Source organism: Nematolebias whitei, chromosome 23, assembly GCF_014905685.2.
Source record: "Nematolebias whitei isolate Nwh7 chromosome 23, NemWhi1, whole genome shotgun sequence".
NCBI lineage: Eukaryota > Metazoa > Chordata > Actinopteri > Cyprinodontiformes > Rivulidae > Nematolebias > Nematolebias whitei.
Genome location: NC_056520.1, coordinates 660,269 through 674,070, shown reverse-complemented (window position 1 = coordinate 674,070; position 13,802 = coordinate 660,269). Strand labels below are relative to the sequence as shown.

General features: G+C 45.6%; 1 protein-coding gene across 1 annotated transcript in view; it reads right to left on the bottom strand.

The window, feature by feature from the left end:
• mgat5 (alpha-1,6-mannosylglycoprotein 6-beta-N-acetylglucosaminyltransferase) overlaps positions 1 to 13,802 on the bottom strand; it is a gene marked incomplete in the record, with an annotated part of 103,851 nt that overhangs the window by 45,061 nt on the left and 44,988 nt on the right. The window contains 1 exon segment of the mRNA XM_037696665.1: positions 1,389 to 1,465. Within this exon segment, the coding sequence (XP_037552593.1) occupies positions 1,389 to 1,465 (77 nt within the window).

Here is a 13,802-nt window from a genome sequence, read left to right as displayed (position 1 = left end):
AGAACCTTGCTGCTAACAGGACCACGCTGCTAACAGGACCACGCTGCCAACAGGACCACGCTGCTAACAGGACCATGCTACTAACAGTAACTGTGTTTTTATAAGACTTGTTTATTTTAATTGCTTCTTGTTGTTTGTGCTCTGCATGTTCTCCGTATAAAACAGGTCTCTCTTGTAAAAGAGTTCTTGTGACTCAGTGAGGCTGACCTGTAGAAATAATGGTTAACTATATATTTTAAAAGTCCTGAAGCTCGTTGCATTCGGCTCCAACCACAAAACTAAAGCAGCCCACAACAGAGGGAGAAAACCGACTTGTCCAGATATTGTAAAACGAGTGCAGAGAATAAAACCGCTGTGGAGCATCAGCTGAAGCTCGTGCACGATGACTGCGTGCGTAAGGAGCGTCTTGGCTTCGAGTCGCGCTCCCTTAGGAAATGCTGACGGGTCTGCAGGAACGCAGCGACTGGATGAGCAGATGGTGTGAACGACAGCCCCCCTCCCCCCGTCAGCTTCAGGGGCACCAGCACACAAAAACACAAACCTGAGACAATGCCCAGAAATCCTGCGCACGTGCGCAGAGTCACCAGAAGTCATGTGGACGTTTGTAGAATTCTAACGTCTGCTTCTCCAAACAGGTCAAATTAACTGGATGAAGAGTCGGGCAACGTGTTTCGAAAGCGAAAACAGAAGAGCTGCGTGTGAAAAGCCAAGTCCAGCCCCTGATCCATGGTTGTGGAGGAATTGCGGCCCACTCTGCTCTACAATGTTGCTTCAGGTCATTGTGGATTAGCTCTGTTTAGGTCCCATTGCGGCGTTTTGTTGAGGTCGAGGTCTGGACTGTTGCAACGCCTCGACTCTTTTCTTGTTGTACATCAGCTGCAGTGACTGGAATCGTTGTTCTGTTGCATCAAGACCCAGTTGGGTCCGAGCGCCAGCTGCTGGACAGGTGGCCTCACAGTTGACTTTAGAATATACAGAGAAAATCATGGTTGACTCAAAGACTGCAAGGTGCCCAAACCATCAGCCTCCACCTGACAGCTGCTAACAGGAGTTTGTGCTCATGTCTTTGGTTTTTACCAAATCTGCTGCTGTGCATTATGGGTAAAGATATCTACTTTGGTTTCATCTGTCCTAAGGGGTTTGCTCCAGAAGTCTTGTGGTTCAACCCTTACAAATAAGACATTTGTTCGAGCTTCTTCTGTCTGGTGAGTAACTTTAAGCGGAGTTACGTTTTTTAGGAAAATTTCCGTTCATTGCACGGTCTTGATCTTGGGCTGAATTTTCTCAGACCAGTGTTGCTGGGAAGATCCAAAGTCTGTGTATTCACAGGGGTAGCTCTGAAAAAGGCAGGGGCAGGTCATGAGATGGGGGTTGTGTTCGGAGTTCACCTTGATTTTACTCTCGCAGTGAGGAAAACCGTCCAACGATGGCAGCTCGCACTTCTCCTGGGCTCCGTTTAGAAGATCTGGAAGAACAGACAGAGAAACGGGAGGAGAAAATCAATAAGGTCAAATCGGTCAGGAGCGAACTTTTTATCCCTGCCTCTAACTTTTATTTCATCCCAATGGAGACCACATAGATAGAAACTTTTCAGAGGCCTGCAGAGAGGGAGAAGATATTTGAAAGAAGAGCCAGCTCGGGTAAAGTTTCTAGTGTAGATATTGGTGAAAACTGCCCGTGCAACAGAAAGACAACTATGTGGACCGCTCAGATGCCAAGAGTTTAAGAGAAGCGTGCCTGTTGATAAACACGAGCACCACATACGCCACATTACACTACAAGGAAACATGTGTTGTTAATTCATCCCGGATCAGAAGATGTGGCCTGGAAGAGCAAAGACCTTCTTTGACATTTGACTTTGTGACCTTGACCTTGTAGCAAGGCGATGAGACCCATCGTCTAGCGGTGTAACATATGTGCATGAAGGTTCACTGATCGGGTCGGACGTTGTTGTAAAGCCCTTGTTTTAACGTTGACCTTGATTTGTGACCTTGAAACTGGGGTGATTATTAAAAGTGACACTCTTGTCTAGTGATGATGCTTAAATGTACCAAGTTTCATTAAATTATCTTGTCTGGACCATATTCTCTCATCCAAGCAAAGACCTTGTACTGTATAAGCAGAGTTTCCCCTGCATCACTTGCCTTGGCAGGGCGCTCATCTCTTTTCAAGCGGGGGAAGTGGCGTACAGCTCAGTGTGAGGGAACACAGTGCTACCTCTGTAGCATTTTAGCTAGCACATCTGTCTTTTGCGCCGCTAGCGTGGCGCAACATCAGCGCCAGCAGTTGCTGGGTAGGCAAGGCACTCCGTTCTGTTGACAGTGCGGGGCGCCCTGCTTGTATAACGGTTAGGGAAACCCTGGTAACATTTGACCTTGATTTGTGACCTTGACATGGAGCTGGAGTGATGAGTTATGGCCTGGACAAGAGAAGGTTTATGGACAGATGGACAAAGATTATACCTTAACAGTGCCTCCCCTGCGCTCATGGCTTTGGGGGTGGGAGGGGGTGCTAGAGTGTAGACAAACACACGCATGTGATGCACGCTAGATTAGAGGTACGTTAGTGCTGGCAGTCGTAGGGGATGGAGTGCGTGAGAGAAGCGTTGTCCTACGTCTGTAGCTTCTTAGCTAGTGCATCTGTACTGCGTGCCACTAGCTTAGCACTACGTCAGTGTCAGCAGTTGTTGACGGGAGCAGCTGTGGGTTAAGAACACTTCGGTAGGCAGGGCACTCGGTTCTGTTGACAAGGTGGAGACCCTCCTTGGATAATGGTAGGGGAAATACTGCTTAATGTGTCCACCTTCGACGGGCATATGAAAAAGGAAGCAAGTTCTGAACAGAACCTCAGAGGTATAAATATACAAAGCACTGAAGAACTGAAACTCGGTTGATGCGATCAAAAGCTGCTTTAAGATCAAGAAGAAGAAACTTTAGTTTGTAGTCTGTCACAACGTTCATTTCTAATCCATTTAATCAACGGAAAAAAGGAACATGCTAAAACAGCGTTTAGCAATCAGCCCCAAATGAAAAGTTTCATTGCAAGTTTGATCGAAGCTGAATGGAGTTAAAATCAATAGCTATCAGACGGGTTTCATGTGAAAAATTGCCATCGGAACGTAATTTTCCTAATGTTTAAAAGACTTCTGAGAGGGAAAGGAGGTGACGGTCATCGCCTTTGAGCTCGGAGATGGCCGTCAACCAGCAGAGATTACCTTTGGCCCAACTTCATAACTGTGAAAGCCACAAAAACCACAAAAAACCGAGAGCACGGCCAGTTAAATCTAAACAAAGCAGAGGCATAAAACAGTCATTTCTGATCCCTGTACTTGAAACAAAACAAAGGAATTCTGGGTAAACCATACAGGACTTTGACTGGCAGAGAAGTAACACGTGAACTGCGGTAAGGACGGACAGTGGGCTGCTGTAATGAGTTTCTGTAGAAGGTTTATGGGTTTGTGAAGGAGTTTGTAATGAGCAGCTCCAGCTGTAACCCAGGCTTCTGCGAGTGTGTCGAGGTGGGGGATGGGTGTTCGTTTTCACTACGCATTCTTTTCAATGGGGCTGAAACGCTGCAGCGATAAACATTTTCAGCTTGTAAACCTTTTCTTCTCGGCTCTCTCAATAGATCCAAGGTAATTAGGGTTCACCAACACCCCCTGGCTCTGAGACTTTATGGTTTATATCGGGGAGGAATAATACATTTTAAGAAAAATGTCAGAGTAGCACAGTTAAAGGTATGGAGGAGAAACAAGTCCCACATATGGCACTATACGCACATCAACAAATTATTATACACCCATCTACAGCAATGAATCCAACAAGCAAAGACCTGGTTTGAACTGAAGCTGGGCTGATGAAAAGTGCAACACTCCGTCTAGTGATGATGCATACGTGTATGAAGTTTCATTAAATTCTCTTGAGTGGATCAGAAGGTATGGGTGGGACAAGAGAGAATTTATAGACAAAAGAAAGTACAGAGTACAAAATACATTCACCAATCAAGGGGCAAATAAACAATCTAGACAAAAAACTAAACAAAAATACAATACCAGCGTGTAACAAAAGACTCTGCAAAACTGCTGGCACAATACAGAACCTCAATGACCTACACAAGGTGAGCTCAGTGAACAAGGCCAGGCTGATTCTGGCAGATCCTGATCACCATTCCATGGGGAGTCGAGGTGTCTTCCACCTGGACGCAGGTATCTGCTGCCCAGACGTAGAACGAACAGACTGAAAAACTCATTCATCCCTGCAGAGATCAGACTTTTCAACGGACAGTGACGACTTCTGTACTGTTACTGTAATGTCTTGTCTGGTATGGATTTTTTATGTGCCTACTGACTGTAAAACAAAGTGCCCCTTGGGGATAATAAAGATCCTTGAACTTGAACCAACATCATGGCAAAATGAAGGAACGTCCTGGAATGTTTGACCAAGTTTCTCCGGGTTTGTTATGATCGGCACAACGTTTGTCCACTTATTGAACTCTCAAAGACGACAAAACAAACGGTCCAATACCGACTGCAGTGCTTCCCCTACGTTACCTGCCTTGGCAAGGCGCTCATATCGCTTCTGTGATTTTTCTTGACGGGGATGGGTGAAAGGGACCGAGGCACATCTGTGTTGAGCGCTGGGTTGGTGGTGTTGAAGGAAACGGGTGCTACCTCTGGAGCTTTTTAGCCATTTCACCTGTACTGCGCGGTGCCGCTAGCTTAGTGCTACGTCAGTGCCGGCAGTTGTCGACGGGGGTGGGGGAGCAGTTCAGTAGGCAAGTCGGTTCAGCTGACAGGGTGGGGTGCCCTCCTTGTATTATGGTAGGGGTAACGGTTAGATTTATGATTTGGTACCGTTAAAGAAAATTATTCAAAATCCCTCAAACCAAGAGTCCACCACAACTGAAAACTGAAACATCCAGGTTATAAATGTTTTGCTCTCGAACATGAGCGTTGCTGCATCCAGTAAAACTAAATAGTTTGTTACAAAGTGAAACTGGTGTTTGGGAAACAAAACAGAGCAGCAAGGACGAAGAAGCTGTCCCACCTAATTTGGATATCATCAACACTAGAACTGGACTTCAGCACGGTTTGAGTTTCATTTCATTTCTTATCCGGTTTAAACAAATGAAATGAAAAGCATTCTTGTAATACGAGCTCTCGTCTAAAAAGCTACATATCAAGCTCCTGGTCCAACGTGTGCCAAAGAAAAAGAAAGGAGGCGGCCAGTCGTGGAGCAAAACCTCTTAAAGCCTCAGAGTCGAATGGCAACAGAAGTTGAACAAACACACGGATTAACATCTGAAAGAAAGGTGAGTTTAAGAGTCACTTCGGAGCTGTGCTGCATTAGTGCCAAAATAAACACCTCACATTAAACAGGGATGTATTGTGGTGTTACACAGAATAAGACCGTAGCCTGGAAAAAGAAAATGGCACTTTCATCTCCACAGCAGCATAAAACGTCTCGTTTACGAGAGCTAAAGAAACACAGGAAGTGTAGCTAAACTTTAGCTTGTTCTTTGTGTCAACCACAGCACGGTGAACCAGGAATGACGCGTTTTACAAACTGGGAACATCTCAGGATTTAGTTTTAGATCTCGTGATACTGCAGGTCGCCACGCTCAGAACATTTGTTGTGAATGACGCCATCAGCATTTTGTCTTTTTCTAAATTTGTGTATTCTGCTTCTTTTTTTGATTATTTCACGTGTTTTTGTTTTCTGAAGAATTATAAGATGCTACTGGATGCCTCCAATGTCCCCCTGACATTAATAAAGTAAATACGTATGTGCATGTAGTGGACGAGGCCTCCGACCAAAACTTCAGTCTTCAGAGGCAGGTTTTGGTCGGAGGCCTCGTCCACTACATACATATACATGCATGTAATTATGCATGTAAATATGTAAGCATGTACTGTATGTATGTAAGCATGTACTGTATGTATGTATCTATCCACCCATCCATCCATGTATCACCATTTTTGTTGTTGTTGTTTTAACTGTGGGAGCCGTATTGAAATGGCCTGACACCAAAAGTGAATCAGTTATAATGAACATAAGTGATTTCTTTCAAGGAGCTTCATAAAAATTGTTTAGTGCGTTCTGAAGCCATGTTTGCATGTGCACAATTCTTTGACTGGATTGAAATGTTTTCAGATTAAATAATTCAGATGAATTGTTTACATGGATACAATCTGTTCATGACGAGTGTTTACCTGCAGTGAGCTTTGTTGTGAACAGCAGTACTGACGTGCACAGAGTGGTAAACTCTCCTTAAACCACAGAAGAAGAAGTTCTACTTCCTGGATGAACGTAAACAAAGCTGAGCACCACAATGGACCCTGGACAGGTTTTCATGTCGGTGGAGAGGCTGCTGCGCTCCCTGACTGAGCTGCAGGTGATGCACATCATCCTGAGCTCGTTCTGTTTCTAGAAGAAATGTTGTCGCTCACAGACCAGTTTTACTTCCCGACATGCTAACATTGTTAGCATTAGCCAGGAGGAAATGGCAGTCGCACATGCGCTGTCAGGTCAGTTTTTCACGAGCAGATAAAAGAACTGATCAGGCGTTTGCATGCGCACCGTTCGGGTTATGGATCGGCGTAAACCACCCGTTTCATTCTGATCAAATTATTTCAGATCACGCTGAAAACAACCCGAGCAGGGTGTTTACATATCGCGCTTTCATTCTGAACGGCCGTTTGATCCGGTTATACTCATGTGCACGTAAACACAGCCGGTGACGGCCGTCACCTTCGAGCCAAGGGTGACCATGGGTTATTTTGGTTTTCCATTCTTCAGACACCTGGCCACGAGGCGGCGCACCAACCGAGACAGCCCGTCGTCCAACCGACGCTACGAGGCAAATCTTTTTCCTCGATTTAATCGAGCTGCCGAGCAGGAGCTAAAAATAGCTCCCATTATAATCAAACCCAGCCAGTTGCTCGTTGTTCACCTCTACCACCCAAGGAAGTCCGTCTCAAACAAAAGAACAACCTGCAGCAGAATGTCAGGCAGCCTTTACAACCCACAACATGTCAGACGCAAACATGAGCGACCGAGGACGTTACACGCTCGCTGCTGAAGCCATAAAAGTCCAAGCACTTCATGGTGGTCGACACGGGAGCAAAAGAAAAAAGCCCACAGAGGAGAAAACAACGCACCGAGAGAAAACGGGTTCAAAATGCCCCAACCACAAATAAAACCAAGCAGCAGTTCATCAAATAAAACGAGAGCATATAACGGGGACCAACGAGGCTAGAAACACTTCAAAATGTGCAAATGTTCTGAAGCAGAAACCAGATGAGGTCAGTGGAACGTGTCATGGCACTGAAATCAACACTTAGCAGCACTCGGTTCATCTGACGGGCCTCGCACGGCCTCGTGCCTCAACACATGAGATATTACACTTTCTCCTGCAGTCCGCACGTGTTCGGCCGCCTCGATGAGCCAACGCCACGTCTGGCAACTCCACAATGAAACCAGAGACATCTGGTCCATGTTGTTGTGTTTTCTCTTCCCCACTGATTTCAACAGATCTCTGAAGTAGAAACCTCTCCAGCCAAGGCCCAGATGCAGCGATTGACCATCAGACGGACAAAAAGATAACGCTCTTTACCAAGCCGCTGTTGGAAACCGTTGTTTACAGCCAGCTGTACGGTTCTGATGTGGAAGGATTCATTTAAAACTATGCTCCACCCCGAGGCGCGCGCAGACGTTGAACTTTAGCGGAGTACAAATGTGCACGTCTTAGTTTGGACAGGAGGAACGCTGCGAGACTGAAGAGCGTCGAGAGCTGAACAAGTGTGGAGATCAGGGAGCCTCAAGAACAAGTCCAGCTCGGATCTCTTGGGTTTAGCGAGCTTGGCTGGGACGACGTCCTCGCATCGTGACGCTGACGATCGCACGAGTCCTCAGAGACAGATCCACTCGTTCTTTGTGACAGACCTGCCCAAGAAATTATAACCGATAAAAAATAAAGAAACCATGTGGTAAAGAAAATCTAAAGTTGTTTGGCCCCTCAGAGCCACCGTACAATCAAACATTATCCTAAACATCATCTAAAAACAAACCATTATTTTTATGAATAAATAAGAATTGAAAGAAATGGAAATAGTAAATTGGGCGGCGCAGTGGCTCAGTTGATGGAGTTGCCACCTCTCAGCGAGAAGGTTGCTGGATCAAATCCCGGCCGGGGGCCTTTCTGGGTGGAGTTTACATGTTCTCTCCGTGCTGCGTGGGTTTTCTCCAGGTGCTCTGGTTTCCTCCAACAGATCTAAAACATGCATGTAAGGCTGATGGTGACTCTGAACTGTCCCGAGGTGAGAGAGAGAGAACGGTTGTTTGTCTCATTTGTCTCTATGTGTCCCTGTGATGGACTGGAGACCTGTCCAGGATGTCCCCTGCCTCTCGCACAGTGATTGTTGGATATGGGCACCAGTGACTGGATGGATGGATGGATGGATGGATGGATGGATGGATGGATGGATGGACAGAAGGAAATAGTAAATTGATGACTGAGCTGTACAAATGTGTGTGTGTTTTTTTATGTGCTGTTCCAAAATGGAAAGCAGGACATCCACATGGACCTTGGAGTCGACAGAAGGACCCAAAGAGAAACGTGCATCCCTCTAAACTTTTATATCAACTCACACATTTTGCTAAAACCCATGAACCCAACATGTCTGTCAAGTTCTAGGTTAAAGCCATACATTACATGTAACCGTCACACAGTGGTGTCCAACCCTGGTCCCTGGGGGCCACCATCCTGCGTGTTTTGCTTGTTTCTTTGCTCCATCATACTTGATTCAATGGTTAAATTACCTCTTCATGTTCTGCAGAAGTTAATCACCCATCGATTCAAATCAGACGTGTTGCTGCAGAGAAACATCTAAATTCAGGATATCCCTTGAGGACCAGGACTGGACACCACTGGCAAAATGGATTATAAATACGCCTTAAAGGGACGGTCTGGTCATTTGTGAGTCATGACCTCTTGAGTGGTTATCAATAATTAATACTTTATCAGCCAGGGCATTAGTCATAAAGCATGGCCAGGCTTACAGCTAGCCAAACAAATCTGTTTTATTGGGTTTTGAGACTCAAAAAACATTTTTTTAAACATACCATGTGAAAGGATGTTACTTTAGATACTTGTAATATTGATAATAATGTGTTATGGTGAAATTGGCTCTCTGAATTTAACCTATCCGCCTCCAGGTGGAGCAGTTGGCAGCTAATGAGGGTGCACAGGAAGCAATTGGGGATAGGGTGCGCTGCTCAGAGACACCACGAGATGTTCCATGACTGGGATTGAACCTGGGACTTTTGGGTCCTGAGTCAGCTGCCCTGACTCTACCCCATCTCGGCCACATAAAAGGCGTGCCGGAGCGGCAAACCTTTACGCTTTGTATGGCGACGCTTTAGTTTGTTGTCATTTTCTCAACCCATCAATCAAACTGAACAACCCAACAGAGCTGAGGACGCTGAACGCATCAATCCCAGGATTTACCAAACTGATGAGATAATGGCTGGATGGATACTTTCAGCAACCTCTCTACACCATTGGTCAAGTCTCTTTATGGTAAGCACATACATTGTCTATTGAGATAGTGACAAAATAAAACCTTTTCATGCAAACGTGTAAAGGTTTATCAGCTGATGTAGCGTTCTTTCACAATGTCATCTTGGAGAAAAGAGTCGTTTTAAAGGTCTAAAAAAACTACAAAAAGAAAACTGTCCCTCGTTTGGCTAGCCATTAGCCTAGCCTGAATGAAGACTTTTGCCTCACTCTCCATATTCCGTACTCTACGACTAATGTTAGTGTTGGTAAGGGACTAACAATTAAATAGAACATCACAACTGGTAGAGAGAAACAATAGCTTTGAGCTTTAGTAGTACCATTAAACCAGGGGTGTCCAGTCCTGATCCTCGGGGGCCACTGTCCTGCATGTTTTAGATGCGTTTCTGCTCCGACACGTGATTTGAATCAGTGGGTGATTCATGGGCGTCTGCAGAGCTCGAGTTCATTCAACCACTGAATCAGTTGTGTTAGAGCAGAGAAACAAGTAAAACATGCAGGACAGTGGCGCTCGGGGACCAGGATTGGACACTACTGTCACAACTTTTGGAAAGATTGTTCTGATGTTTTTAGACATTCAGCTTGTGGTATCCTGAACTGTGTTATTTGAATAAATGTACACAAAACGTCTGTTAGCATAACATCGATGTCCCCCTCGAGCTCAGTTGTAAAGTGCATGTGTCATCATGTTCCTATACAATGGTGACATTGGTTCTCTGCATTTAACCCATCGCACCTGGGGTACACACAGGTGGAGCAGTGGGCAGATATGCGAGCGCCCGGGGAGCAGTTAGGGATTGGGTGTCTTGCTCAGAGACACCACGACATGTGGGAATGGCTGGGGATCGAACCTGGGACTTTCGGATCCCGGATCGGACGCCCTACGTCTACCCCATCTCGGCCCCTATATGAACTCAGATAAAAGAGGAACAGGAAGTGCGTTTGACTGATGCAAGTAGGGCAAGAATACATCTTGATTAAAGGAGAGAGATGATCAAAGAGCGAAGAAGAAGAAGAAGACACGACGAGGGTTCAGTCGAACTTAAAAAGAAAAGTTTACGCTTCTTTTGGCCAGCCCAAGGCTCACAGAGAGGTAACAGAAACCAGGGACTTCTCAGATTGAGGAGCACGTGTTTGGAGCTAGTCAAAACACGTGTCTCCCATTCCCGTCGGTCCACACAAGTGTTCCACAGCAAAGTCCTTGAGGCAGAAAACCAGATCCAAGGTTCTCCACGTAGCCCTGATCCCATTCCCATTTGAGTTTCAGCTTTCTCCCTCTCGTCTTCGGCTGTAGAGAGCTCAACAAGCGTCTGGCTGTAACCAGCCAGTCTTTTGTTCTCAAGCAATCTGATCAGCCCAACGTTTTCTCCAAGTTCATCCAGATTCTACACCGAAAACTGCAACAGAGCTCTGACTAGTGTTCCACTGTGGATCAGAGTGAACGCTGGTTTAAACAGAGTCACTCAAGTTTTAGTTTGAACAAACAGCAGAAACAGTATTTCAACTACTCTACGGACTTTTGGAACTCATTTAGTGTTGGAGATCAATCTGAGATGACTCCGTGTTGCTCTAATGTTTTGAGTACCCTTTGGGGAAAAGCAGACTTAAAATTAAATAAAGCTAAGGAGCATGAAAGAAGCTCAGCAAGAAGAGAAAAGTGCGATGCATTTGTTGCGGCCAACGCTGCGCGTCAGCTCCAGATGTTCCTCCCATCACACCCATGCTTTCTTAATCACACACAATGGGATGAGTTCCCTGCTGGAACAGAGGAAGATGGAGATGGTGTTCGAATGTGGAGCTTCGGTTTACGTCTCTGGAAAGGCATCAAACAGATGGATCGTAACGGCTCATGGATTAAAAAATATCCAAGTGAATACAATTGACACATGTGCTACAACTTTCCAGTCCAGGTGTAAACGTTGAAGGACTTCATGATTTAGATGAAGCCATACTACTTTTATAAAGGCCAATACATTACATGCACTGTGAGTTTACTCTTGAACAATATCAAAAGTGAATACAGTGGTCCCTCACGTATCGCGGGGGTTACGATCCAGACAGGTGAAAATATGCAGTAGGGAAGTTACATTTATTTTAGTATTTATATACATTTTAAGGCTTTATAAACCCTTCCCACACTCTTGCAATGTTCTTAATGCTCTAAACTCTTAAAACTAGGTAATTCTAACATCCGTACTGCAGAATTTTATATGGGTACTCATCAGTGAAGATACTAGTACAGCTTCAGGATTACTTGTGACCTTCCTGCCAGTTCTGTGAGCTTAATAGAAACATCGTTACTTCTGACTTTGTGTTGCAAAACTATTTTTTACCACTTCGGCTTCTCCCCTAGCGTTTGCTCCCTCCATTGCTGTTCTTTGAAACTTGGCAGAAAGCAGCAACCGGACGAACTGTTGGCTTCTGAGCGTAGGGCTGGACGATATGGCCAAAACTTTTATCACGATATACTCCTTAATTTCGGTCGATAACAATATAAACAATATAAAAGCCTCAGAACAACTGTACAAACTGTACAAATAAATTTGAACTCGCCATCAAACAATATTCATAGTTTGAACTTCAACTTCATTATTATTATTATTTAAACAACAACATAACCCGTTTACTGCATGTGCTTCTCTTTGGATGCAGCTGGATGTCGTTTCAGGGACACGTTGGCTCAAACTTTTATTGAGCTTCATCTTCTGACCCTCAGCATCTTCTACGAGTGGAAACGCTTCAGATGGTGGAACAAGTTTGATGTGTTCCCATAGTTGGAACGACTCTCCGGCACACGTTGCAGCACACTGACTGAAACCTTCAGTTCACTGGATCTTAGATGGTCAAACGACTTCCACTCCGCTGAATTAGTCTTTCCTCTCTTATCAATTCTGTCATGTGAACTCTCTTCGCTTGTGAAAGCTTGTTCAGTCACATTCTGACGGTCATGGACACTCACTTTGAAGCCAAAACTTACCACGCGTTGCAAATGAGCCTAGCCTGCCAACGCTAACTCCTTCTGGACTCCAGCTGTGTGTGTGGTGTATGTCACCACGCACTTACATAGTTGTTCATCCATCCATGCATCATCTTCCACTTAGTAAGAAGTCAGGTCTGGGGGCAGCATCTTGAGCAGGGAGGTCCAGACCTCTCTCTCCACAGCCTCTTCCAGCTCTTCTGGGAGGACTCCAAGGTGTTCCCAGGCCAACCAGAGACATAGTCTCTCCAGCGTGTCCTGGGTCTTCCCTGGGGTCTCCTCCCAGTCAGACATGCCCGAAGCACCTCCCAAGGGAGGAGCCCATGGAGCATCCTTACCAGATGCCCAAACCACCTCAACTGGCTCCTCTGGATGTGGAGGAGCAGTGGTTCTACTCTGAGTCTCTCCTGATAACTGAACTTCTCCCCCTGTCTCTAAAGGAGAGTCCAGCTCTGCAGAGGAAACTCATTTCAACCTCCTGGATCCATGATCTCATTCTTTCAGTCTCTACCAGAGTTCATGAACAGAGGTGAGGGGAGGAACGTAGACCGACCAGTAAACAGAGAGCTTTGTCTTACAGCTCAGCTCTCTCTTCACCACAATGGACCGGCACAGAGTCCACAATACTGCAGATGCTGCACCAATACGTAGTTGTGTCGCAGTTTTTCTGTTCTGGTGACTGAAACGCTGTAATCCTAGTGTAATGTTTATGGAAATATTGAAAATGTTCTTAAAACTCATATCACCATTATTGAATAAAAGTATATCGTGATATTTATCGATATCAAATTATTGTGCAGCCCTACTGGGTAGTGTAGTTCTTTTGACTTGCATTACAGTATATGCTTATTGAAAGAAAACTACAAAATGGTGGCGCCTGTCCAAAGTATTTGTTTTTAGATAGAAGAGCTCCCGCTCCATCCATCCATCCGTCCATCCGTCCGTCCATCCATCCATCCATCCGTCCATCCGTCCATCCGTCCATCCATCCATCCATCCATCCATCCATCCATCCATCCATCCATCCATCCATCCACCCACCCACCCATCCATCCATCCACCCACCCACCCATCCATCCACCCACCCATCCACCCATCCATCCACCCACCCACCCATCCACCCAACCACCCACCCATCCATCCACCCACCCACCCATCCACCCATCCATCCACCCACCCATCCACCCACCCATCCATCCATCCATCCATCCATCCATCCATCCATCCATCCACCCACCCACCCATCCAT